Raw genomic sequence first — 26,347 nt, forward strand, 5'->3', positions numbered from 1 at the left:
ACAGCAGTGCTGTGACGTGGGCAATGTAGTCACAGGGAGACTCTCCCAGCGGTAAAAAACACCCACCCCAAATGAGGGGAAGTCACTTATCACCAGGAGCACGGCACCTGGCGATTAAACACTGACTATACTGGCACTTTTCAGCACTAAAACTTTTATTGCTCAGGGGAGTGTTTTTTTCACACTCCTGAACAACTAAAGTTTTAGTGCTGAAAGGGGCAGTGTAGACACAGCCTAAGTCTGACCTCCTTGATCAGTTCAAGCCCAGACTCCTTGCAATAGCCAACTCTTATGACTCTCCCACCCTCTTCCCTTCCCAGTCCTTTGTTCGCCAGCTGGGATCTTTGCTCAGCTTCCCTGCTGAGAGGTGAGGAAATCTCCTCCCTCTGGGTTGTTGCCTGCTAGGTGTCAATGTCCTGGAGAGATTGGCTTTGATATTGTCTCCTCCAATTTTTCATTGATATGGGGCTTGCCTCCGTTCGTCCTTTTAATGACCCATTCAGGCTCAGACAGCTAGATGACATTCATACCTATGTCTCTCAGCCTGCCAGCAAACAGTCCTTTTTTCCCCACCTCCATTTCATCTCTAAGCTCACTGAACTTTCTACATAGCTCTGGATTCTAGTTGTGATTTTGGGAGGGAATTTGCCTATTGAATAGGGGGACTGACAGTCAACTCTCCTGAGTTATGTTCCTGGCTGTGACAGGAACGTAGTCTAGTGGTTAGCGTGAGGGACTAGGGAGTCAGGATACTTGAGTTTGTTCCAGCTTGGAGAATTGAGTGTAGTCTACTGGGTTACAGGATGGGACTGAGGGGCAGGTTTCCTGAGTTCCGGTTGTGGCTCAGAAGGGATGGGAGGTCTGGAGAGTACAGAAGGTGCTTGGCACCAGAGTTCGTGGGTTTTATACCCAGATCAGTCCCTAACTCACTCTATGACGTTGGTCAAGTGATGAGCACCTACAGCTCCCATTGGCTTGAACTGGAGTTGCGGGCACTCAACACCTCTGAAAATCTGGCCTCTAAGTCATCTCAATTTGGGCCCCCAGAAATATGGACACCACTGGTGCCAAAAGTACCAATGGGAGTTAGGCGCCTAAGTCTCTTTGAAGATCTCCCAGGCTTTGGAGGTTCCTGGACACTAAATCACAACTATTATGCCAACACATCTGTTTCCCAAAGGCGAGTCTCTCTCTTGTTTTCACATCAGGTTCCATAATGTCACTGATCCACCATAAATGATCCTCTCAGGTTGGCCTTACACGCTATTCCGTCTGACCATGCCAAGTGTGAATTCCCCCTGGACTCAGAGTCGCAAGAGGTCCTTCTTTCTTTGTGTCACACAATCCTGATCAGGTATTATTTATTTGAATTACAGTAGCAACTAGGAGCCCCATTCATGGACCAGGACTCCCTGGTGTTAGGCACTGTACAAACACAAAACAAAAGAATGATCCCTGTCCCAGAGAGCTTACAATCTAAATATAAGATGAGAGAACAGATGGATACAGACAGATGGGAGAATGCAAGGCAACTGTGAGACAGTATTGGTCAGCATGACAGGCAGTGGTCTTGGCAAACCAGTGGCCTAACCATTGTCACATTTTTTGTAGATATCACGGGAAAAAAGAGCTTCAAGGAGGGATTTGAAAGATGATAATGAAGTAGTTTTCAGCTGTTTACCAGGCGCTTCTCCCAAGCATGAGTAGCAACACAAGAGACAGCACAAAGGGTCTCATTTGAAGATGTAACAAGCAGGTGATGGAGGCGGACATCCTGGGCCAATCGGAGATGGGAGTCAACATCTCAACAGCAAATTAAAGATAACTGGTCTGGCAGGGCTAGGCCATGAAAGTGAAGACAAGGAGCTTGCCCTAGCACTGTATCTATGACTCAGAGCGTTAACATGCCTGTTCAGTCTCTCTGCCACTGGCTGATCATTCTTCACAGTAGCAGCTGTCTGGGAGTCTTCTGGAGGATTTATTACATCAACACCTTGAGTTCATATATTTGGGGCTTGAACTTTCAACTCTGGAGGCCCCAGACGTGATCCTATGTTCACATTGTGGGGCTTCATGTAGGGCTACATTTTGGCTCCTGGTGAGGAAGTATCTAACTTCAGTGCCGAGCGCTAAATACTGATTGGCCAGGTATATACTGATTTTCAGAAGTGCTGAGCACCCACCGCTCCCATTGAATGAAGTGGCCCTCTGAAAATCAGGCCCTATATTTAGGGCTTTAAATTTAGGCCCCTAACTGGAAAATGTCAGGCCTGGTTTTGAAAGATGGTGAACGTGCACAGTTTCAGTGCAACAGTTTTGGCACTCAGAAAAAGAAGTTAACCAAAATCAGATGACAATTTAAAGCATTCTGACTAGTCTGTGCAGGACCTGGAATTATAGGTGCCGACTCCATGGTTACTCCGGGGCTGGAGCACTGATGGAAAAAAATCACAGCTAATTGGTGGTGCCACCAAACACCTGATTGGTGCCGCCACCAAACAGCTGTTTGGCAGCTTGAGGGGGGGGTTGGGGGAGGGGGGAACAGCGAGCGATGGGTGAGCAGGGGCCCTGGGGGAAAGGGTGGAGTGGGGGTGGAGCCTCCGGGCAGAGTGGGGGTGGAGCACCCACAGGGAAAAATAATAGTCGACGGCTATGCCTGGCATTTCCATTTTGCATAAAGTCCTGTGATTTTGAATCTGCTTTTGTTTCGCATTGGAACAAACCATCGAATTTTGACATTTCCTGGAAATGAAATTTTTGAAATAACTTTGTTTCAGGTCAATGGAACACAGAGGCGAATTTAGAGTAGAATAGAAAATAAAACAAATTGCAAAACGTTTTTCTTTTTTTAAATAAATGTTTATCAGAATTTACACTTCTGTGGATTTCAGTGAAATGGCCCATCAGAAATTTTTCAACCAGCTCAAATTTTGACATGTGCTTGTGAAGGACAAATCCTTCTAAGGGCATTGGGGAAAAAAATCAGGTGCAGCAGCAATTTCTACAACTACAGCAGAAGGTCAGCTTGCCCTGTACGGGACCTCCCTTCCACTGCTTGTGAATATGCAGGACTGGGGGAGTCCTAGCTATACCTCCTGCACACCTAAACATGCCCCTTTTGGGCTATGAAGCACCTCATAATGGGTGCATGAGCAGTGGATTACAGTAGCTTCCTGCTTGGATGCACTATGAATAGGAATGCACTCTGTTCACCCTCTCCCCATCCGAGTGGAAGAAATTCAACTGCTTCCAGCTGGCAGCCAGATTTTGGAAGGGAGCAATGGATCTAGTGAACTTAGTGGCTCCAGTGCTACAAACATAGGCAGGTAGAAGCAATCAGAGCTCAACAGAGGCCAGAAGATCCCAGCAGTGGACAATGGAGAGAAACAGGGGCGAGCACAGATCAGCAAAGGCTAGTAGAACCCAGTGCTGGGCAGTAGGACCAGCAGGGGCTGGTAGAACCCCACTGCAGCCAAAAGAGAGCAGCAGGGGTGGAGGGAGACCAGAAGGCCAAAAGACTCCAACACAGAGCAGTAGAGACCATCAGAGACTATTACAGTCCTACAGGGTCAGAAGAGCCCAGAGGATGATGATCAGGGAGCAGTGGAATAAGGATAATGCAGCCTGTTAGAATTCCCAGTAGTGGTGTCCCCAAGCCTCCCTCATGCAGTAGCAGCTATTGAGTGGGCCAAAGCTGGAGACTGGCCAGTGGCATAATCCCCCCGATTACATTATCCTGGCAACTCTCCCACAGGCCTTGCTCACCTCCTGGTTCCTTAGGCTGTAGACGAGGGGATTGAGGAGTGGGGTGAGCACTGTGTAGAGCAGGGAGAGGGCCTTGCTGGAGTTCAGCCCCGTGCCGTCCCTGGGGACATGTACACAGCCACCAGCATTCCATAGAACAGCGTCACCACGGTGAGGTGGGAGGAGCAGGTGGAGAAGGCTTTGCGCCTCCCCGAGGCGGAGGGGACCCTCAGCACAGCCCAGCTGATGCAAACGTAAGAAGCGACTGTCAGGAGGAATGGGGAGGCTGGGATGAAGGACAGGAAGAACGTGATCATCTGGACCACGGAGGTGTCGGTGCAGGAGAGCTCCAGGAGGGGCTGGAAATCACAGAAGTAGTGGTCTATCTCGCAGGGCCCGCAGAAGCTCAAGGCTATATGCAACAGCTACACAATCCCCATAAACAGGAACCTGCCCACCCAGGACCCAACCACCGGCTGCCCGCAGACCCTGCCGTCCATGAGGGAAGGGTAGTGGAGCAGGCGGCACACAGCCAAATACCAGTCATAAGACATGGCTTCCAGCAGGAAGCACTCCACGGTGGCCAGGGCGTCAAAGAGATAGAGCTGCGCAAGGCAACCACCCAGATATATCATCACATTGCCTGTCTGGAGACCAGCGAGCATCACAGGGGAGATGTTGGAGGTGGAGACCATCTCCAGGCAGGAGAGGCTGGAGAGGAAGAAATACACAGGGGTCTGGAGATGGGGGTCCAGTAGCACCAGCACCATCAGGAGGAGGTTGGCAGCCATGGATATGATATAGACAGCTAGGAAGCCAGTAAAGAGCAGGATCCACAGTTCCTTGAGGTCCCCAAATCCCAGGAGTAGGATGTGGGAGATGGTGGTGAGGTTTCCACTGCCTATCTCCTGCATAGGGAGGGTCTGGGGGAAAGAGAGTCAGCAGATAATTATAAGACAATGAGAAAACTATCCATAAAACCTGCAGCTATGTGTCTTTGTGGGAAGTAGTGCTGTCTAGTGATTATAGCTGTGAAGGAGAGGAGTGCAGTCTAATGGTTAGAGCAATGGAGGCCAGGAGTCAGGACTCCTGGATTATATCTTAACTCTGAGAAAGGCCTGAGATCTAGTGGGTTAGAGAAGGGGGTCTTAGCATCAGGACTCCTGGGTTCTATCCTATGTCTGGAAGGGCAATGGGGTTTAGCAAGGTAGAGGGAAAGTATTGGCCCTCCACCCCTATTGTGAATAAGAGGAAGTATCTTGAAGCTTGCTTCATTTATTTCTCTTCTTTCAACAATGTGACCTGGTCAAAACTCAGAATTTCCATTCCATGGGCAATCCTGACATTCTGAAATTGCCTTTCATCCCAGATCATAATGAAACAGCAACATTTCCAACAAAATTCTGACAAATTTCATTTCAGAGACAGTTAAAGAACCTTATCAAAATGTTGACGTGCTTTGTTGGGAGCACTTCCTTTTTACTTTATCATTTCAACTCTGTTCTATCTAGTCTATTAAACTTGAGATGATAGTCGAATCTCCATGCTTTGAAGTTACAGAAATAAAATACAGCAGTTATTTGTCATAAAAATGTGCCAAAATCGGTATGTTCCCATGAAACATTTACATTTTGTTGAATCAGCAAACTGAGAGGAAAACTGGTCGTTCAGCAAATTGTGGAACAACTCCAGGCCCAACCTTTGCTGTGAACCCTGAGGATTCGGGACACTGTGGATAATAACTGATGATAGGTAGCACTATGTCAAGGTAAAAGCATGGGACTGTGTGCCAGGATAGGCCTCTCGTATCAAAAGGCTCAATTTTGGCCTTTGCCTCTGACTTGCTGGTGACCTTGAGTATGTCCCTTAACCTCTCTGTACCTCACTTTTGTTATTTATTAAGTACAAGACACAGGGATGAACTAAGTCCTTTCCCTGGACAGTTTACAATGTGAAGGGTCTTCACTGGGCATAGGGTCATACCCCAACAGGGGGAAATCTTTATCACAAGTGGGGCAGGGAGGCTTCAGCAGTTAACATGGGGAAATAAATGTAAACACCATTGTCCCTTGGCCTGCACAGGTAGCAGAGATCAATGATAAAAGTCAGAGATGTTTGTAGGGAATCCTGTTTATTCACAAAGAATGTGCAGAGGGCACTTTCCTCATTCAGCAATCCAAGTCTGCCTTTCCATTGGGTCCTGTGTCCAAAAGTAGCTCTGTCTCTTGGTTTTATCCCAAGGCTATGCTAACCCCAGTGTCATAAATATAAAGGGAAGGGTAAACACCTTTAAATCCCTCCTGGCCAGAGGAAAAACCCTTTCACCTGTAAAGGGTTAAGAAGCTAAAGATAACCTCGCTGGCAGCTGACCAAAATGACCAATGCGGAGACAAGATACTTTCAAAGCTGAAGGGGGGCGGGGAACAAAGGGTTCTCTCTGTCTGTGTGATGCTTTTGCCGGCACCAGAGCAGGAATGCAGGTCAGAACTCCTGTAAAGAGTTAGTAAGCAATCTAGTAAGATGTGCATTAGATTCTGCTTTGTTTAAATAGCTGATAAAATAAGTTGTGCTGAATGGAATGTATATTCCTGTTTTTGTGTCTTTTTGTAACTTAAGGTTTTGCCTAGAGGGATATTTTTTGGGGGAGATGTTTCCAAGTGGGCACTTCCCCTGTTATTATTGTTAGACACTTTGGTGGTGGCAGCATTTAACCTAAGCTGGTAAGAATAAGCTTAGGGGGTCTTTCATGCAGGTCCCCACATCTGTACCCTAGAGTTCAGAGTGGGGAAGGAACCTTGACACCCTGCCTCTCTTGCTTTCTGCTTCTTTCTGCCTCTCACGCTCTTTCTGGAAATCAGGCCCTTTTAAAGTGTCTCCAATTGGGCTCCCTAAAATCCTGGCAAATATTTATTTGACAAATAATAGTCCAGTAGGTTTTTTCCTATCACTGGCATCCATTCTTCTTTAAAGACTATCCACATGGCCACACGACAATCCCCAGCCATACTGCTCCCTGAAGGAGCCACTCAGAGCAGAAAATTGGGAAAAAACCTCTCAACAATGTACAGCAAATGCAGCAACCACAGTTAGAAACGGAGTTGGTTGGATGCTCTTTGATAACAAAAATTCTTCAGCAAATGTTGCTGTTCTTCACTGAATAATTTATGCCAAGTAGCAAATGACTAGTGATTTTCAGAGGGTAGGTACTCAGCACTTTCTGAAAATCAAGCCCTTGTAAAATGTCTCCTGTTGGGCACTGAAAAAAGGAGGCTTACAAAATCACGAGTTAAGTCTGAAAATCTTGGCCTTATCCAACTGATATTTTTTGCATATACAGATAAGAACATAAGGCCATACTGGGTCAGACCAAAGGTCCATCTAGCCTAGTATCCTGTCTTCTGATGGTGGCCAATGCCAGGTGCTTCAGAGGGAATGAACAGAAAGGCAATCATCAAGTGATCCATTCCGTCACCTATAGAGTAGTAAGGGGTTCTGGTTAAAATGTTTTAAAGCTCCTAAGTCCCATTTTCAAAAGCACCTTATTCACTTAGGAACCCCCGATGAAGGGACTTAGGCACTTTTGAACATTTTACCCTCTGTCTCACTATGCATTTTCAGTGCACCGTGGAAGCCTGAAGGGCGAAGGAAATGATTGTAGTTTAATATACCATAAATGTTACCTTTTTCCTTCACCAGGAATGTAGGATCGTCATGATGCAGATAGCAGCTGATGGGATCGTGTCAATTCATCTCTGTCTTCAGTTCATCAAGTCTTTTTTCAAGTGGTCCAGAGTTTGGTTGGAAGGAGACCAGCCACTGGCCAGAACCTGTGTCATTCTGGAAAAACAGCACTAGAAATTATGTTACCCTTTCCCTATTCTCTTTATAGGAGGCGCAAACCTCCTCTGAGTGATCTTGTGAAAATCTCTTCCAAAGGGAATCATTACAATATTGTGCATTTTTAGCATTTTTTTGAACTTAAGTACATGCCTTGGGGGACCAGCATTAAAAAAGAATCCTTTATATGTTTGTATTTTGTCCATTACTGAGCTTATTAATGAGAGCAATTGGCCAGGACTTCATTTTACATCCATCAAAAAGATACATCCAGCAGTACAGCACTCCTGTGGTAAAATTGGAGAGAGTCCAGCGAAGGGCAACAAAAATTATTAGGGGTCTGGAACTCATGACTTATGAGGAGAGGCTGAGGGACCTGGGATTGTTTAGTCTACAGAAGAGAAGAATGAGGGGGGATTTGATAGCTGCTTTCAGCTACCTGAAAGGTGGATCCAAGGAGGATGGATCTAGACTATTTTCAGTGATAGCAGATGACAGGACAAGGAGTAATGGTCTCAAGCTGCAGTGGGGAAGATTTAGGTTGGATATTAGGAAAAACTTTTTCACTAGGAGGTTGGTGAAACACTGGAATGCGTTACCTAAGGAGGTGGTGGAATCCCCTTCCTTAGAAGTTTTTAAGGTCAGGCTTGACAAAGCCCTGGCTGGGATGATTTAGTTGGGGATTGGTCCTGCTCTGGACAGGGGGTTGGATTAGATGACCTCCAGAGGTCCCTTCCAACTCTGATATTCTATGATTCTATGATTCCTGCTAACTATGGTTACTCCTACTATATTGCTATGAGCTGGGTGAAAACTTGTTACAGGTTGAGTGAAACCTCATTCAAACTGATGTGTCAATGGGCTCTTCATTTAAGATAGTTGTAAGAGACAAGAGGCCAACAAGCTCTACCCAGAAAGTAGCACCATGTGGGCATTCAGGATTGTACTGGGTATTGTGACCTAGCCTGTGAGAGAACACACAGAAAATGAGACCAGACAAGAACAGAGAGAGAGGCAGAGGCAACAAAGCCAAGCAGTGGCCTGTGAGCACAGTGAAACCTTGGCAAACTCTGATGAAAGCTTGTGGATCTGTTGGATAGAGAAGAATGAGGGTGGATTTGATAGCTGCTTTCAACGAACTCAAAGAGGGTTCCAAAGAGGATGGATCTAGGCTGTTCTCAGTGGTGCCAGGTGACAGAACAAGGAGTAATGGTCTCAAGTTGCAGTGGGGGAGGTTTAGGTTGGATATTAGGAAAAACTTTTTCACTAAGAGGGTGGTGAAACACTGGAATGCGTTACCTAGGGAGGTACCCGTGGGTTACCCATCCTTAGAGGTTTTAAAGGTCAGGCTTGACAAAGCCCTGGCTGGGATGATTTAATTGGGGATTGGTCCTATTTTGTGCAGGGGGTTGGACTAGATGACCTCCTGAGGTCCCTTCTGTCATAAATATAAAGGGAAGGCTAACCACCTTTAAATCCCTCCTGGCCAGAGGAAAAACATTTTCACCTGTAAAGGGTTAAGAAGCTAAAGATAACCTCGCTGGCACCTGACCAAAATGACCAATGAGGAGACAAGATACTTTCAAAGCTGGGGGGGGAACAAAAGGGTCTCTCTGTCTGTGTGTTGGTTTTGCCAGGACCAGAGCAGGAATGCAGGTCAGAACTCCTATAAAATGTCAGTAAGCAATCTAATTAGATATGCGTTAGATTCTGTTTTTGTTTAAATGGCTGATAAAATAAGTTGTGCTGAGTGGAATGTATTTTCCTGTTTTTGTGTCTTTTTGTAACTTAAGGTTTTGCCTAGAGGGATTCTCTATGTTTTGAATCTGATTACCCTGTAAGGAATTTACCATCCTGATTTTACAGAGGTGATTCTTTTACTTTTTCTTCATTTAAAATTCTCTTTTAAGACCCTGATTGCTTTTTCCTTGTTCTTAAGATACAAGGGTTTGCATCTGTGTTCACCTATGCAAATTGGTGAGGATTTTTATCAAGCCTTCCCCAGGAAAGGGGGTGTAGGGCTTGGGGGGATTTTAGGGGGAAAAGACATTTCCAAGTGGGCTCTTTCCTAGTTATATTTGTAAGGGTATGTCTACACTACGGAATAAGGTCGAATTTGTAGAAGTCGGTTTTTTAGAAATCGGTTTTATAAATTCGAGTGTGTGTGTCCCCACAGAAAATGCTCTAAGTGCATTAAGTGCATTAACTCGGCGGAGCGCTTCCACAGTACCGAGGCAAGCGTCGACTTCCGGAGCGTTGCACTGTGGGTAGCTATCCCACAGTTCCCGCAGTCTCCGCTGCCCATTGGAATTCTGGGTTGAGATCCCAATGCCTGATGGGGCTAAAACATTGTCGCGGGTGGTTCTGGGTACGTGTCATCAGGCCCCCGTTCCCACCCTCCCTCCGTGAAAGCAAGGGCAGACAATCATTTCGCGCCTTTTTTCCTGAGTTACCTGTGCAGACGCCATACCACAGCAAGCATGGAGCCCGCTCAGGTAACCGTCACCCTATGTCTCCTGGGTGCTGGCAGATGCGGTACGGCTTTGCTGCACAGTAGCAGCAACCCCTTGCCTTCTGGCAGCAGACGGTGCAATACGACTGGTAGTCGTCCTCATCGTGTCCGAGGTGCTCCTGGCCGCGTCGGCTGGGAGCGCCTGGGCAGACATGGGCGCAGGGACTAAATTTGGAGTGACTTGACCAGGTCATTCTCTTTAGTCCTGCAGTCAGTCCTATTGAACCGTCTTATGGTGAGAGGGCAGGCGATACGGACTGCTAGCAGTCGTACTGTACCATCTTCTGCCAGGCAGGCAAGAGATGAGGATTGCTAGCAGTCGTATTGCACCATCTTCTGCCAGGCAGGCAAGAGATGGGGATGGCTAGCAGTCGTACTGTACCATCTTCTGCCGAGCAGCCATGAGATGTGGATGGCATGCAGTCCTTCTGCACCGTCTGCTGCCAGCCAAAGATGTAAAAGATAGATGGAGTGGGTCAAAACAAGAAATAGACCAGATTTGTTTTGTACTCATTTGCCTCCTCCCCTGTCTAGGGGACTCATTCCTCTAGGTCACACTGCAGTCACTCACAGAGAAGGTGCAGCGAGGTAAATCTAGCCATGTATCAATCAGAGGCCAGGCTAACCTCCTTGTTCCAATAACAACGATAACTTAGGTGCACCATTTCTTATTGGAACCCTCCGTGCAGTCCTGCCTGAAATACTCCTTGATGTACAGGCACCCCCTTTGTTGATTTTAGCTCCCTGAAGCCAACCCTGTAAGCCGTGTCGTCAGTCGCCCCTCCCTCCGTCAGAGCAACGGCAGACAATCGTTCCGCGCCTTTTTTCTGTGCGGACGCCATACCACGGCAAGCATGGAGCCCGCTCAGCTCACTTTGGCAATTAGGAGCACATTAACCACCACACGCATTATTCAGCAGTATATGCAGCACCAGAACATGGCAACGCGATACCGGGCGAGGAGGCGACGTCAGCGCGGTCCCGTGAGTGATCAGGACATGGACACAGATTTCTCTGAAAGCATGGGCCCTGACAATGCATGCATCATGGTGCTAATGGGGCAGGTTCATGTGGTGGAACGCCGATTCTGGGCTCGGGAAACAAGCACAGACTGGTGGGACCGCATAGTGTTGCAGGTCTGGGATGATTCCCAGTGGCTACGAAACTTTCGCATGCGTAAGGGCACTTTCATGGAACTTTGTGACTTGCTTTCCCCTGCCCTGAAGTGCATGAATACCAAGATGAGAGCAGCCCTCACAGTTGAGAAGCGAGTGGCGATAGCCCTGTGGAAGCTTGCAACGCCAGACAGCTACCGGTCAGTTGGGAATCAATTTGGAGTGGGCAAATCTACTGTGGGGGCTGCTGTGATGCAAGTAGCCCACGCAATCAAAGATCTGCTGATATCAAGGGTAGTGACCCTGGGAAATGTGCAGGTCGTAGTGGATGGCTTTGCTGCAATGGGATTCCCTAACTGTGGTGGGGCTATAGACGGAACCCATATCCCTATCTTGGCACCGGAGCACCAAGCTGCCGAGTACATAAACCGCAAGGGGTACTTTTCGATAGTGCTGCAAGCTCTGGTGGATCACAAGGGACGTTTCACCAACATCAACGTGGGATGGCCGGGAAAGGTGCATGATGCTCGCATCTTCAGGAACTCTGGTCTGTTTCAAAAGCTGCAGGAAGGGACTTTATTCCCAGACCAGAAAATAACTGTTGGGGATGTTGAAATGCCTATATGTATCCTTGGGGACCCAGCCTACCCCTTAATGCCATGGCTCATGAAGCCGTACACAGGCAGCCTGGACAGTAGTCAGGAGCTCTTCAACTACAGGCTGAGCAAGTGCAGAATGATGGTAGAATGTGCATTTGGACGTTTAAAGGCGCGCTGGCGCAGTTTACTGACTCGCTTAGACCTCAGCGAAACCAATATTCCCACTGTTATTACTGCTTGCTGTGTGCTCCACAATATCTGTGAGAGTAAGGGGGAGACGTTTATGGCAGGGTGGGAGGTTGAGGCAAATCGCCTGGCTGCTGGTTACGCGCAGCCAGACACCAGGGCGGTTAGAAGAGCACAGGAGGGCGCGGTACGCATCAGAGAAGCTTTGAAAAACAGTTTCATGACTGGCCAGGCTACGGTGTGAAAGTTCTGTTTGTTTCTCCTTGATTAACCCCCCCGCCCCTTGGTTCACTCTACTTCCCTGCAAGCTAACCACCCTCCCCTCCTCCCTTTAATCATTGCTTGCAGAGCCAATAAAGTCATTGTTGCATCACATTCATGCATTCGTTATTCATTCATCACACAAATAGGGGGATGACTACCAAGGTATCCCAGGAGGGGTGGTGGAGGAGGGAAGGAAAATGCCACACAGCACTTTAAGCACAGCACTTTAAAAGTTTACAACTTTAAAATTTATTGAATGCCAGCCTTCTTTTTTTTGGGCAATCCTCTGTGGTGGAGTGGCTGGTTGGCCGGAGGCCCCCCCACCGCGTTCTTGGGCGTCTGGGTGTGGAGGCTATGGAACTTGGGGAGGAGGGCGGTTGGTTACAGAGGGGCTGCAGTGGCAGTCTGTGCTCCAGCTGCCTTTGCTGCAGCTCAACCATACACTGGAGCATACTGGTTTGGTCCTGCAGCAGCCTCAGCATTGAATCCTGCCTCCTCTCATCACGCTGCCGCCACCTTTGAGCTTCAACCCTGTCTTCAGCCCACCACTTACTCTCTTCAGCCCTCCACCTCTCCTCCCGGTCATTTTGTGCTTTCCTGCACTCTGACATTATTTGCCTCCACGCATTCGTCTGTGCTCTGTCAGTGTGGGAGGACAGCATGAGCTCGGAGAACATTTCATCGCGAGTGCGTTTTTTTTCCTTTCTAAGCTTCACTAGCCTCTGGGAAGGAGAAGATCCTGTGATCATTGAAACACATGCAGCTGGTGGAGAAAAAAAAAGGGACAGCGGTATTTAAAAAGACACATTTTATAAAACAGTCGCTACACTCTTTCAGGGTAAACCTTGCTGTTAACATTACATACATAGCACATGTGCTTTCGTTACAAGGTCGCATTTTGCCTCCTCCCACCGCGTGAACGGATTTTGGTTGAATGCCAGCAAACATACACTGCAATGCTTTGTTCTACAGTGATTCCCCAGTACGCGTTGCTGGCCTGGAGTGGTAAAGTGTCCTACCATGAAGGACGAAATAAGGCTGCCCTCCCCAGAAACCTTTTGCAAAGGCAGAACCGCAAATGCCAGGGCAAAGTAATCCTTTCACATGCTTGCTTTTAAACCATGTATAGCATTTTAAAAGGTACACTCAACAGAGGTCCCTTCTCCGCCTGCTGAGTCCAGGAGGCAGCCTTGGGTGGGTTCGGGGGGTACTGGCTCCAGGTCTAGGGTGAGAAACAGTTCCTGGCTGTTGGGAAAACCGGTTTCTCCGCTTGCTTGCTGTGAGCTATCTACAACCTCCTCCTCATCATCATCTTCTTCGTCCCCAAAACCTACTTCCGTATTGCCTCCATCTCCATTGAAGGAGTCAAACAACACGGCTGGGGTAGTGGTGGCTGAACCCCCTAAAATGGCATGCAGCTCATCATAGAAGCGGCATGTTTGGGGCTCTGACCCAGAGCGGCTGTTCGCCTCTCTGGTTTTCTGGTAGGCTTGCCTCAGCTCCTTCAGTTTCACGTGGCACTGCTTCGGGTCCCTGTTATGGCCTCTGTCCTTCATGCCCTGGGAGATTTTCAGAAAGGTTTTGGCATTTCGAAAACTGGAACAGAGTTCTGATAGCACGGATTCCTCTCCCCAAACAGCGATCAGATCCCGTACCTCCCGTTCGGTCCATGCTGGAGCTCTTTTGCGATTCTGGGACTCCATCATGGTCACCTGTGCTGATGAGCTCTGCATGGTCACCTGCAGCTTGCCACGCTGGCCAAACAGGAAATGAGATTCTAAAGTTCGCGGTTCTTTTCCTGTCTACCTGGCCAGTGCATCTGAGTTGAGAGCGCTGTCCAGAGCGGTCAGAATGGAGCACTCTGGGATAGCTCCCGGAGGCCAATACCATCGAATTGTGTCCACAGTACCCCAAATTCGAGCCGGCAACGTCGATTTAAGCGCTAATCCACTTGTCAGGGGTGGAGTAAGGAAATCGATTTTAAGAGCCCTTTAAGTCGAAATAAAGGGCTTCATTGTGTGGACGGGTGCAGGTTTAAATCGATTTAACGCTGCTAAATTCGACCTAAAGTCCTAGTGTAGACCAGGGCTAAGATGCTTGGTGGTGGCAGCAATAAGGTCCAGGGAGAAAAGGTAAAATAGTTTGTACCTTGGGGAAGTTTTAACCTAAGCTCGTAAAAATGAGCTGAGGGGTTTTTTCATGCAGGTCCCCACATCTGTAAAAAAACCAAAAACAAAAAAAAAAACAACTTCAGGTCTGAAAGCAGTTAGAGTTTTTTTGTCTCTGCTTGGGGGCCAGAGCAGAGACAAAAGGGACTTGTCTTTTGTGAGCTGGAGTTTTCTCTACCTAAAGGCAGGGTAGTTAACCTCCAGCAGGGAAATTCACAAGTCTTCACAGACCTGAAGAGGTGTTTTTTGTTTTTTTTTGTTTTTTGTTTTACCTAAGAGCAACTAGAGGGGTTTTCTGTCTATTTGCCTGGAGACAAAGGTGTTAGGGGTTTTTTTAAGAATTTTTCTGTAGGCTGACAATCACTATCAGAGAACACAGGTATCCGGTTACTGCACAACCTATATATTTTTTTGACAAGCCAAGTTTTTTGTTTCTTTGTTTGTTTTGTTGTTTTATTTCTAACTCTCAGGTGTAAAGTTAGTTAAAAACAAAGAGGCAAACATGACAGAGCCCAAGGCAGAAACAGCCAAAGAGGCTGCCCACAGGAGAGAACTGGAGGCAGTGAGAGAGATAGAAAAAAACCAAGAGGCTGCCCACTGGAGAGCTACCGAGTCAAAAAAACACCAAGAGGCTGTTCACAGGACAACTATGCAGGCAAAGGAAAAAGAAATGGAGGCAAGGGAAAAAGAAATGGAGGAGAGGGAAAAAGAGAGGAAGCATGAACTGGAGTTGGAGATGGTAAGGGCTGAGCGGAATCTACTGGATAACCCTAACAATCCTTCCCCAACAATCCACAAATGGGAGTGACTGTGTCCACAGTATGATGAATCCAGTGATACTGCTGAATATTTTCTCACCTTTGAGAGACTGTGCACTCTCCATAAAATTCCTGAAGCTCACAAGATGACCACATTGGTCGCAAAATTAACTGGAAGAGCTCTGGACATATTCAGTAAGATGCCTATTCATGAGGCTTCTGACTATAATAAGTTCAAGGATTTGGTTTTAAAGCAATTTCAAATAACATCTGAAACGTACAAAGTAAAATTTCGAACCCTTAAGTGAGGAACTGGACTAAGTAATGTGGCTTATCTAAACCAGATGAAGGATCTGTTAGATAAATGGGTCCAAGGAAGGGGTGTCACTAGCTTTGACGGAATGTGTGATTTGATAGCTCAGGAGCAATTCCTGAATATGTCCCAGGAGGAAATAAAACAGTGTTTATGGGACAAGGAAATTGACTCAGCAGAAAGTCTTGCTTCTTATTCTGATCAATATGAGCAGTTCCAGACCACCAGACAGGCGGGGAAAGCTGGAACAAAACAGGTGGAGGAAGGAGAGAGGAAAAACCCTGGTCACAGTTGGAGCAGAGACCAGAAGGGACACCCTCAGACCACACTCTACTACCGGGGGCAGCCCAAGACCCCAACTACACGCCAAGAAATACTCCAGACACCTTATCATCCTGCCACACTGTTCTCCTGCAACCCATCTCACCCCAGGGACCTGTCAGCTGGACAATGTTTTAAATGTAACGAGCCGGGGCATGTAAAGGCCAACTGCCCCAAGAACCCCAACAGATTACAGTTGATTGCACCGGAATCACACCAGAAGTCCTCAGGCCCAGATACCTCCCAGATACCCTCGGAGCGGAGGGAAACTGTGAGTGTGGGCAGGAAGAAGGTCACCACGTGGAGGGACACCAGAGCACAAGTGTCAGCTATCCATTCTTCCTTAGTGGACCCCAATTTAATCGACCCAGAGATCCAAGTGACAATTCAAACCTTCTAGTCCAACTTTTTCAATTTTCCTACAGCCAAGTTGCCTGTCCAGTACAAGGAATGTGGACTTTTGCAATCTATGATGATTACCCCATCCCCATGCTGTTGGGAGAAGACTTCACCAATCATGTGAAGAGGGTGGCACACCTAGCTCTCTTCCAGGAAACTTCTACCAGGACCCGGTCAGAGGTGATGGACCCGGATCCCATGCCAATGTCTTCAACAGCAGTAGTGGATCCAGTCCCAGAGACCCGGAGATAGCCAGACCCAGAACCGGAACTGGTGGAACAACCAGCATCAGACCCATTGCCAGCACTGAATCCAGTACTTGCAACCCCAACACCAGAGGGCCCCACCGAACCTGAACCGGCAGCAGCCCATAACCCTACACAAGAGGCTCAGCCGGAGCCTGAAACCAACATAGTGCACCAGCGGAGAGCAGTTCACAGTCAACGGAAACAGCCCCATCCCCTACATTGCTTCCAGAGGGACCAAGCCAAGGTCCACAATCCTACGAGGAACTGATGTCTCTGGCATCAAGGGAACAGTTCCAGAAGCAGATGAAAGCCTCCAGAGAGCTTGGATAGCGGCACGGAGCAACCCACCACCTCTCAGCTCTTCTAATCGACCCAGGTTTGTTGTAGAAAGAAGACTTTTATACAAGAAAACTCTTTCTGGTGGACACCAGGAAGACTGGCATCCTCAGAGACAGTTGGTAGTTCCAACTAAATACCAGACCAAGCTCTTGAGCTTAGCCCATGATCATCCTAGTGGCCATGCTGGGGTGAACAGGACCAAAGACCATTTGGGGGGGTCATTCCACTGGGAGGGAATGGGCAAGGATGTTTCTACCTATGTCCGGTCTTGTGAGGTATGCCAAAAAGTGGGAAAACCCCAAGACCAGGTCAAAGCCCCTCTCCAGCCACTCCCTATCATTTCCACCCAAAGGAAAGCAGTACATCCTGACTTTCATGGATTTTGCCACCCAATGGCCAGAGGCAGTAGCTCTAAGCAACACCAGGGCTAAAAGTGTGTGCCAGGCACTAGCAGACATTTTTTGCCAGGGTAGGTTGGCCCTCCGACATCCTCACAGATGCAGGGACTAATTTCCTGGCAGGAAGTATGGAAAACCTCTGGGAAGCTCATGGGGTAAATCACTTGGTTGCCACTCCTTACCACCATCAAACAAATGGCCTGGTGGAGAAGTTTAATGGAACTTTGGTGGCCATGATAAGTAAATTCGTAAATGAGCACTCCAATGATTGGGACCTAGTGTTGCAGCAGTTGCTCTTTGCCTACAGAGCTGTACCACATCCCAGTTTAGGGTTTTCACCATTTGAACTTGTATACGTCCGCGAGGTTAAGGGGCCATTACAGCTGGTGAAGCAGCAATGGGAGGGGTTTACACCTTCCCCAGGAACTAGCATTCTGGACTTTGTAACCAATCTACAAAACACCTTCCGAACGTCTTCAGCCCTTGCTAAAGAAAACCTACAGGATGCTCAAAAAGAGCAAAAAGCCTGGTATGATAAATGTGCCAGAGAGCGTTCCTTCAAAGTAGGGGACCAGGTCATGGTCTTAAAGGCACTCCAGACCCATAAAATAGAAGCGTCGTGGGAATGGCCATTCACGGTCCAGGAGCGCCTGGGAGGTGTTAATTTTCTCATAGCATTCCCCACCTCCAACCGAAAGCCTAAGGTGTACCATATTAATACTCTAAAGCTCTTTTATTCCAGAGAATTAAAGGTTTGTCAGTTTATAGCCCAGGGAGGAGTTGATGCTGAGTGGCCTGAAAGTGTCTACTATGAAGGGAAAAGTGCTGGTGGCATGGAAAAGGTTAACCTCTCCATGACCCTTGGGCGTAAGCAGCGACAGCAGATCAAGGAGCTGTGCACTAGCTACGCGCCAACGTTCTCAGCCACCCCTGGACTGACTGAATGGGCATACCACTCCATTGACACAGGTAATGCTCACCCAACCTTACCGGGTGTCTCCTCAAGCTAAAAGTGCTATAGAACGGGAGATCCAGGATATGCTACAGATGGGTGTAATCCTTCCCTCTCGCAGTGCATGGGCATCTCCAGTGGTTCTAGTTCCCAAACCAGATGGGGAGATTTTTTTTTGCATGGACTACCGTAAGCTAAATGCTGTAACTCGCCCAGACAACTATCCAATGCCACGCACAGATGAACTATTAGAGAAACTGGGACAGGCCCAGTTCATCTCTACCTTGGCTTAACCAAGGGGTACTGGCAGGTACCATTAGATGAATCGGCCAAGGAAAGGTCAGCCTTTACCACCCATGTCGGGCTGTATGAATTTAATCTACTCCCTTTCAGTCTGCGGAATGCACCCGCCACCTTCCAAAGATTGGTAGATGGTCTCCTAGCGGGATTAGGAGAATATGCAGTCGCCTATCTTGACGATGTGGCCATATTTTCGGATTCCTGGGCAGAACACCTGGAACATCTACAAAAAGTCCTTGAGCGCATAAGGGAGGCAGGACTAACTGTTAAGGCTAAGAAGTGTCAAATAGGCCTCAACAGAGTGACTTACCTTGGACACCAGGTGGGTCAAGGAACTAACAGCCCCCTACAGGCCAAAGTGGATGCTATCCAAAAGTGGCCTGTCCCAAAGTCAAAGAAACAGGTCCAATCCTTCTTAGGCTTCGCCGGATATTACAGGTGATTTTTACCGCAATACAGCCAAATCGGCACCCCACTGACAGACCTAACCAAAAAGAAACAGCCAAATGCCGTTCAGTGGACCGAAGAGTGTCAGAAGGCCTTTAACCATCTTAAAGCGACACCCATGTTTGACCCTGTACTAAGGACCCCAGACTTTGACAAACCATTCCTCGTAACTACAGATGTGTCCGAGCGTGGTGTGGGAGCAGTTTTAATGCAGGAAGGACCACCAATTGCAGGAAGGACCAAGAATTCCACCCTGTAGTGTTTCTCAGCAAGAAGCTGTCTGAGAGGGAAAACTACTGGTCAGTCAGTGAAAAAGAATGTTATGCCATTGTCTACGCTCTGGAAAAGCTATGCCCATACGTTTGGGGACGGCGTTTCCACCTGCAAACCAACCATGCTGCGCTACAGTGGCTTCATAGCGCCGTGAGAAGTAACAAAAAACTTATTTGGTGGAGTTTAGCTCTCCAAGATTTTGATTTCAACATACAACACACCTCAGGAGCTTCTAATAAAGTGGCTGATACACTGTCCCACAAAAGTTTCCCAGAATCAACTGGTTAAAAGCATCCTTGAGATGTGAAAAATATTGTTAGTCTTTATATACTTGGTAGTATATTTAGAGGTGCATGTGTCTTATTAACTCTGTTTTTTCCTCGAGCTCCAGGAAGAAATCATAGCCAGCGTTTCACCCTATCTGTGATTTGGGGGGCATGTCATAAATATAAAGGGAATGCTAACCACCTTTAAATCCCTCCTGGCCAGAGGAAAAACCCTTTCACCTGTAAAGGGTTAAGAAGCTAAAGATAACCTCACTGGCAGCTGACCAAAATGACCAATGCGGAGACAAGATACTTTCAAAGCTGGGGGGGGGGGCGAAAACAAAGGGTTCTCTCTGTCTGTGTGTTGGTTTTTGCCGGGACCAGAGCAGGAATGCAGGTCAGAACTCCTGTAAAGAGTTAGTAAGCAATCTAGTTAGATATGCGTTAGATTCTGTTTTGTTTAAATGGCTCATAAAATAAGTTGTGCTGAATGGAATGTATATTCCTGTTTTTGTGTCTTTTCGTAACTTAAGATTTTGCCTAGAGGGATTCTCTGTTTTGAATCTGATTACCCTGTAAGGTATTTACCATCCTGATTTTACAGAGGTGATTCTTTTACTTTTTCTTCATTTAAAATTCTCTTTTAAGATCCTGATTGCTTTTTCCTTGTTCTTAAGATCCAAGGGTTTGGGTCTGTGTTCACCTATGCAAATTGGTGAGGATTTTTATTAAGCTTTCCCCAGGAAAGAGGGTGTAGTGCTTGGGGGGATATTTTCTGGGGGGGACGTTTCCAAGTGGGCTCTTTCCCTGTTATATTTGTTAGACACTTGGTTGTGGCAGCAATAAAGTCCAGGGAGAAAAGGAAAAATAGTTTGTACCTTGGGGAAGTTTTAACCTAAGCGGGTAAAAATAAGCTTAGGGGGTTTTTCATGCAGGTCCCCACATCTCTACCCTAGAGTTCAGAGTGGGGAAGGAACCTTAACACCTTCCAACCCTGATATTCTATGATTCTATGAGAGAGAGGCTGAGGAACTGCTCCTTTTGTTCCTAGCTCCTCCTGTGTTTGGAGAAGCAGGACTTGGTACATCCCTTGTAAATAAGCAAGACTGCATCTGAGCCAACACTATCCTCCACTGGCTTCTGCTTCCAGCAGGGAACTCCCCCAGGGTCACGAACTATGACTAGCTGCTTGGGTCAGAAAGAGGCAAGAGTATTATTGTTGCCATATACACAGAGGCCCTGTCATGGACTAGGGCGCTGCAAAAGGCAGAACAAAAGGACAGTCATGCCCCAAAGTGCTGACAACATGGGTGATGGGTGGAGCCCCCCTTTGGGGAGGCTAGCCCCTGGCTCTGCCCCTTCTGCCTATGGCCAGAGCTCCGAGACCCCCTGGCCCCCGACGGCCGGAGCCAGAAGCACCTCCCCTCCCCTATCCAGGCTGGCCGAAGCTCTGAGTACCCCCCTCCCACCAGGAGCCCTGGGCTGGCAGAAGCCAAGCCGTGCCTCCTCTCCAGGGACCCAACCCTCCCGGGGAAAAGCCAAAGCATCTGTTAGAAGATGCTTTTGATATGCCCCATGCAGGTTCCGGTGTGGCTGAAGAGGTGGTATGTGCCTCCTCAGCCGCCCCGGAACCTGCATGGGGCATAATAAAACAAAAACTTTGCCACCAAACCCAGGAACTGGGGTCCGGTGGGCATGGCTGCAGCAGCGCCAGGGGTGGCAGAGCCTTCCCTGGCCTATTATACCCGCCGGCCATGGCTGACAATCTAAGCAACCCACTACGGTGCTCACTCAGTGATGACGCAGTAGTAAATGAGGCTTGAGGCGCAGAGCCACAAGGTATTTAGGCACCTAAACCCCAGCTTTCAGCACTTAAGGCCCAGTTTTAAGCTCCACCGTGATCCACAAAACTCCTGCTTGGCTGCGGCCTCACCCTGTAGGCGCCTAAGTGTTCAGGGTAAAAGTTCCCTCGGTGTCTGAGCAGTTTATACCCCAATTCAACAAAGTACTTGAGGACATGCTTAACTTTAAGCACAAGAGAATTCCCAAAGTTCCATGGGACAACAAACATCCTTAAAAACTAGGCACATGTTTGGATATCTTGCTGAAGTGGGGCTGTAAAGAACAGGCCACAGAAAGCAAATTCACTGATGATGTGACGTGGAGTAAGGCCTGGATTAAATCCAGCCATAGGGCCACCAACTCAGCAAAATGCTTATGATACCACTAGCTCAATGGTCTGCTAATGTTGTCCTCACAGCAGATTCCAATACTCTCTGGTAGTTGGCAACCTCCATAGCTCTGTGGGTCCAGGAGCAACCTTCCAGACTAAGGGCTGCACCCTGGCTCCTGCCTTAATTCAGTCCTAGTTGCAGAACCATATACGATAGAACTATTGTGGTACCTTTTCCTGAGCAAGAACTCAACAAGACAAGTGCTGCATTCTTCATATCTTGGAGTCTTGGAATCTAAATTAGTTAGACAACCCAATCCCTCAGGATCTTTTGAAAATCCCAGGCTATCCAAAGAACAGGTGACTTTCTGAACGACGCATTCAAATTCAACCATAATTTGCTGGGCTAGATGCAGGATACACTGGGTTGATTCTCTGCCGTGTGTTATGTGGGAGTTCAGACCAGATGACCACAATGGTCCCTCCTGCCTTTAAAATCTATTAATCTATGATTTTGCAGATCACTGTTCATAGGACAATAAAACAGACCGCCTCGGGAAGTTGTGGAAGCTTCTTCACTGGAGGTTTTCAAAAGGAGTCTGGATAGCCATCTGTCTTGGATGGTTTAGACACAACAAATCCTGCATCTTGGAAGGGGGTTGTGGTCCCTTCTAACCCTATGGTTCCAAGATTGGCTCCAATGGTACAAATCACAAGATTAAGGTAAGGATGAAGAAAGTACTAGGGTCCTAAGTAACAACACAAGGACATTGTGCTAAAGGTCTGATTCTACCAAAAGTTGGACCCTGCAGGTGATGGGTCCTTGCAAGCCAAATTTTGCAAAATAGCCACTAACTTTGGGTGTCTCAATTTAACGTCAACCAATCTGGGCTTTCTCCCCAAAATTGCTGCGCACCCACAACCCCAACAGAAATCCATGCAACCTCAGAGTGCTGAGCACATCGGAAAACCCAGGCCTCCGTTTTCACAAACCAGGCACCCAAAAGTGGAGGAACCCCAAATTAGTGGACAGGCTGCACAAGTTTGGCCATCAGGTTTGAATTATTTTTGGAACTTCTGAGAAGCTTCAGCTCCCATTGGCTTTAGTATGATCTGGGGGTGGTCAGCAACACTGGAATTTAGGCCCAAAACCAGAAACCACTTTTGGAAATAATCGCCTAAGATTTTAGTTGTTCCTGCTTTTTTCATAGATTAATAGATTTGATGGCCAGAAAAACCCATTAGATCAGCTAGCCTGACCTCCTGAATAGCAAAGGACAGATAATTTCAGCCGGTTACCCCTGTACTGATCCCAGTAACTTATGTTATCCCAGTGGCATTTTGGGATGTATAAGCAGGGGCATTGCCAGCAGATCGAGGGACGTGATCATTCCCCTCTATTCGACATTGGTGAGGCCTCATCTGGAGTACTGTATCCAGTTTTGGGCCCCATACTACAAGAAGGATGTGAAAAAATTGGAAAACGTCCAGCGGAGGGCAACAAAAATGATTAGGGGACTGGAACACATGACTTATGAGGAGAGGCTGAGGGAACTGGGATTGTTTAGTCTGCAGAAGAGAAGAATGAGGGGGGATTTGATAGCTGCTTTCAACTCCCTGAAAGGGCGTTCCAAAGAGGATGGATCTAGACTGTTCTCAGTCGTAGCGGATGACAGAACGAGGAGTAATGGTCTCAAGTTGCAGTGGGGGAGGTTTAGGTTGGATATTAGGAAAAACTTTTTCACTAGGAGGGTGGTGAAGCACTGGAAGGGGTTACCTAGGGAAGTGGTGGAATCTCCTTCCTTAGTGGTTTTTAAGGTCAGGCTTGACAAAGCCCTGGCTGGGATGATTTAGTTGGGGATTGGTCCTGCTTTGAGCAGGGGTTTGGACTAGATGAGCTCCTGAGGTCCCTTCCAACCCTGATATTCTATGATTCTATGATTCTATGACTAAAGCATCTTCCAGAAAGGCAGCCAGTCTGGATCGGAAGATTTTAAAAGACTTCTGCAGTTTCCACAGCATGCATCCGATGAAGTGAACTGTAGCTCACGAAAGCTTATGCTCAAATAAATTGGTTAGTCTCTAAAGTGCCACAAGTACTCCTTTTCTTTTTGCAAATACAGACTAACACAGCTGTTACTCTGAAACCTGAGAATGCACTGTTTCCCAAGTGCTGGCACTCACAGCCCATGGGAACTTGACCACTTGGATACAAAAGTCTTGCATGAATCACACTGTTTTCAAACTATTTAATGTGGCCCTTTGTGGGTGACAAGTTGGCCCAGTGCAGAGCTCCAGATTACATTAATCCAGGGGGTAGTTTATGCATAGACTCAACACAAGCTTTGTTCGCCCATTCCTGAGAGGTGCTGAGCACACATAGCTCCTGCTGGCTTCACAACCAGGGCTCATCTCCAAATTCATTCTGTGTAACTGACCTGGGCCCAATTCTGCACTCTGTGGGCCTGATTCTGCCACCCTTACATGAGTAAACATGACTCATTCTAGTGACCATGCTGGCTTTGCTATGAGCACTTGCATGAGTAACTACTAGCTGTGTGAGTAAGGGCTTCAGGAGGATGCCACTTTTGCAAGCAAAGTTCAATGGACAACCCAGTGGATTGAAGAAGACCCTTAGGGCTAGATCAACACTGCAGGTGGACGTGAGCCCCCCAGCCTGAGCACACAGACTTGCACTAGCCACAGGTGAGCTAAAACTAGCAGTGTAGACATTGCGTCTCAAACACAACTGACTCCCTGCATCTCTGCAATGTCCACACTGCTAGATTTAGTGCCCTAGCTGGAACCAAGCTAGCTCCCATCTACGATATAGACATTCCCTTAAGGACCCAATCCTGCAACCCTTCTTCTTTTGGACAAGCAATGATATTTGCTGAGGGGGGCAGGAGAATTCTGGGACTAACTGCTAGGGGAAGAGTTACTCACTTGAGTGCTGAAATATTAGCTGGTTATGTTAAGCTTCACAAATCCTCACTATTCACACTGGTGTTCAAGGCGGACAATGCCCTGGGGAGGCTGCAGTTGTTTGTGGAGATCAGTGAGATCATCCACAGGGCCTCGTATCCCCAGACATGTTCTTTGCTCATACTTATAGCTGCCTGATGAGCCACTGAAGAAATGGCCCTTTGTTCTCAAGGCAGGTGAGAGACTTTCTTGATTTTATTAGAGAACTAATAATGATATTGTCTCAAGTTGTTCTTTAAGCCATGTATTGAGAGCTAGGTGGGGTGCACGGTGCTTTACAATGGAAGTAACGACTTGGTCTTTTCTCCTAAGAGCTTATTGACTCAGCTGATCATGGCAAGTCAACATGCTAGGGGAGATAACAGGCAATAGATGGATGAAGTGGGACAGAACACACACAACTGGACAATGAGTGTTGCTTGGCTAGTAGCACAGGCATCCTAGTTTCTTTCTTTCTTTCTTTCTTTCTTTCTTTCTTTCTTTCTTTCTTTCTTTCTTGGAAGTATTATTGGAAGGATTCTAGGCATTGTTCCAAAGACTGAAATGAAGGAGGACAGAGATGTTTGTGCAGAAGTGGTTCAGGGAAGGTAGCTCATGGATTTGGGTACCATTTCCAGTGAAGTGTAATGGGAATGGGGTGCCCAAACTGTCAGGCAGCTTTGAAAATCTCAGCCTGGCAGCCTGGGAGAAGGTGCAAAGATACTAGTGAGAGAAGGGAATAAAGGGGGCCTGGAAAGAAGTGGAATTAATGGGGTAGGGATCTGATGAGGGGTGTGTGGTGTGGCCGTGTAGACCTGGGTCCATCCAGGAGTTGGAAAAAAGGAATAGGAGAGATTGACGGGCTGGGAATATTTTATATGTTTTCCCATAAAGTTAGTGTGTGTTAGCTGGTAAAAGACCTGGTGTATCTGGGAGGGGTTGCAAAGGAAAAGGGTGAGGGAGATGCAGACCTCTTCCTATCTTTACTCATTGATACTGAACTTTTCTTTTCTTGTCCACCTGTTGCATCCTGCTTGTAAGTTCTCTGGGGCAGGTGCTGTCTCTTTACTACATGTGTGTGAAACACCCAGCACAATAGGGAACTGGTTGGTGATTGAGGCCTCTATATGCTACAGTGCTAGTGCAATTACTTCTTGTGCTGTGAATAATCAAGAAGGGGGCCAGGATCTTTGGGTAAACATATGTATTGTAACCCACTCTTCTTTGGGAATGTTTTTGATCTGGCTCCAAATAAACGTACAGAAAATGCTACCTATTGCTGACACGGCTTGTTTAATTTGAAATGGAGGATGGCTCTGTGTGCAGACTGTTATAAAGTTGATAGCAGAGCAGGTCAAATCTTGGAATTTCTATTCCACAGGAAGTTCTACATTTTGAAACTTTCATTCATCCAAAACTGGAAGAAAAACTCATATTTCTGAAATTTCCCATGAAACTAACAGGCCAAAAATCCCCTCAGTTTGGAAATATTGCAACAACCTTACCAAAACATTGTATTTCAATCAGGTCGATATGTTTCATTTTTTAAAGTTTGAAGCCCTTTATTTTGACTTTATCATTTCAACTATTATATTATATTATATTATATTATATTTTATATTATACATTTTGATAATTTTCAGTCAAAATACAACAACATTCGTACATTCTCTTTTTTTATTTAATTGAATCATCCTTTTCTGATGGAAAACTGTTATGTTGGAAAACTTTGATCCAGCTCTAGTCAACAGACTAGAGGGATTCTAGAGAC

The 26,347-nt window shown here is 47.1% G+C and overlaps 1 protein-coding gene across 1 annotated transcript; it reads right to left on the reverse strand.

The window, feature by feature from the left end:
• Window positions 1-3,848: 3,848 nt before the first annotated feature.
• On the reverse strand, window positions 3,849-4,658 carry LOC125629471 (olfactory receptor 6N1-like). Its single transcript, XM_048834872.1, has 2 exons — window positions 4,203-4,658; window positions 3,849-4,103 (listed from the first exon to the last, which is right to left on the reverse strand). Exons 1-2 carry the CDS (start codon window positions 4,656-4,658, stop codon window positions 3,849-3,851), a joined length of 711 nt encoding a protein of 236 aa, XP_048690829.1.
• Between the last annotated feature and the right edge of the window lie 21,689 nt (window positions 4,659-26,347).

The sequence above is a fragment of the Caretta caretta genome, chromosome 13 (genome assembly GCF_965140235.1).
Source record: "Caretta caretta isolate rCarCar2 chromosome 13, rCarCar1.hap1, whole genome shotgun sequence".
Classification (NCBI taxonomy): Eukaryota; Metazoa; Chordata; order Testudines; family Cheloniidae; genus Caretta; species Caretta caretta.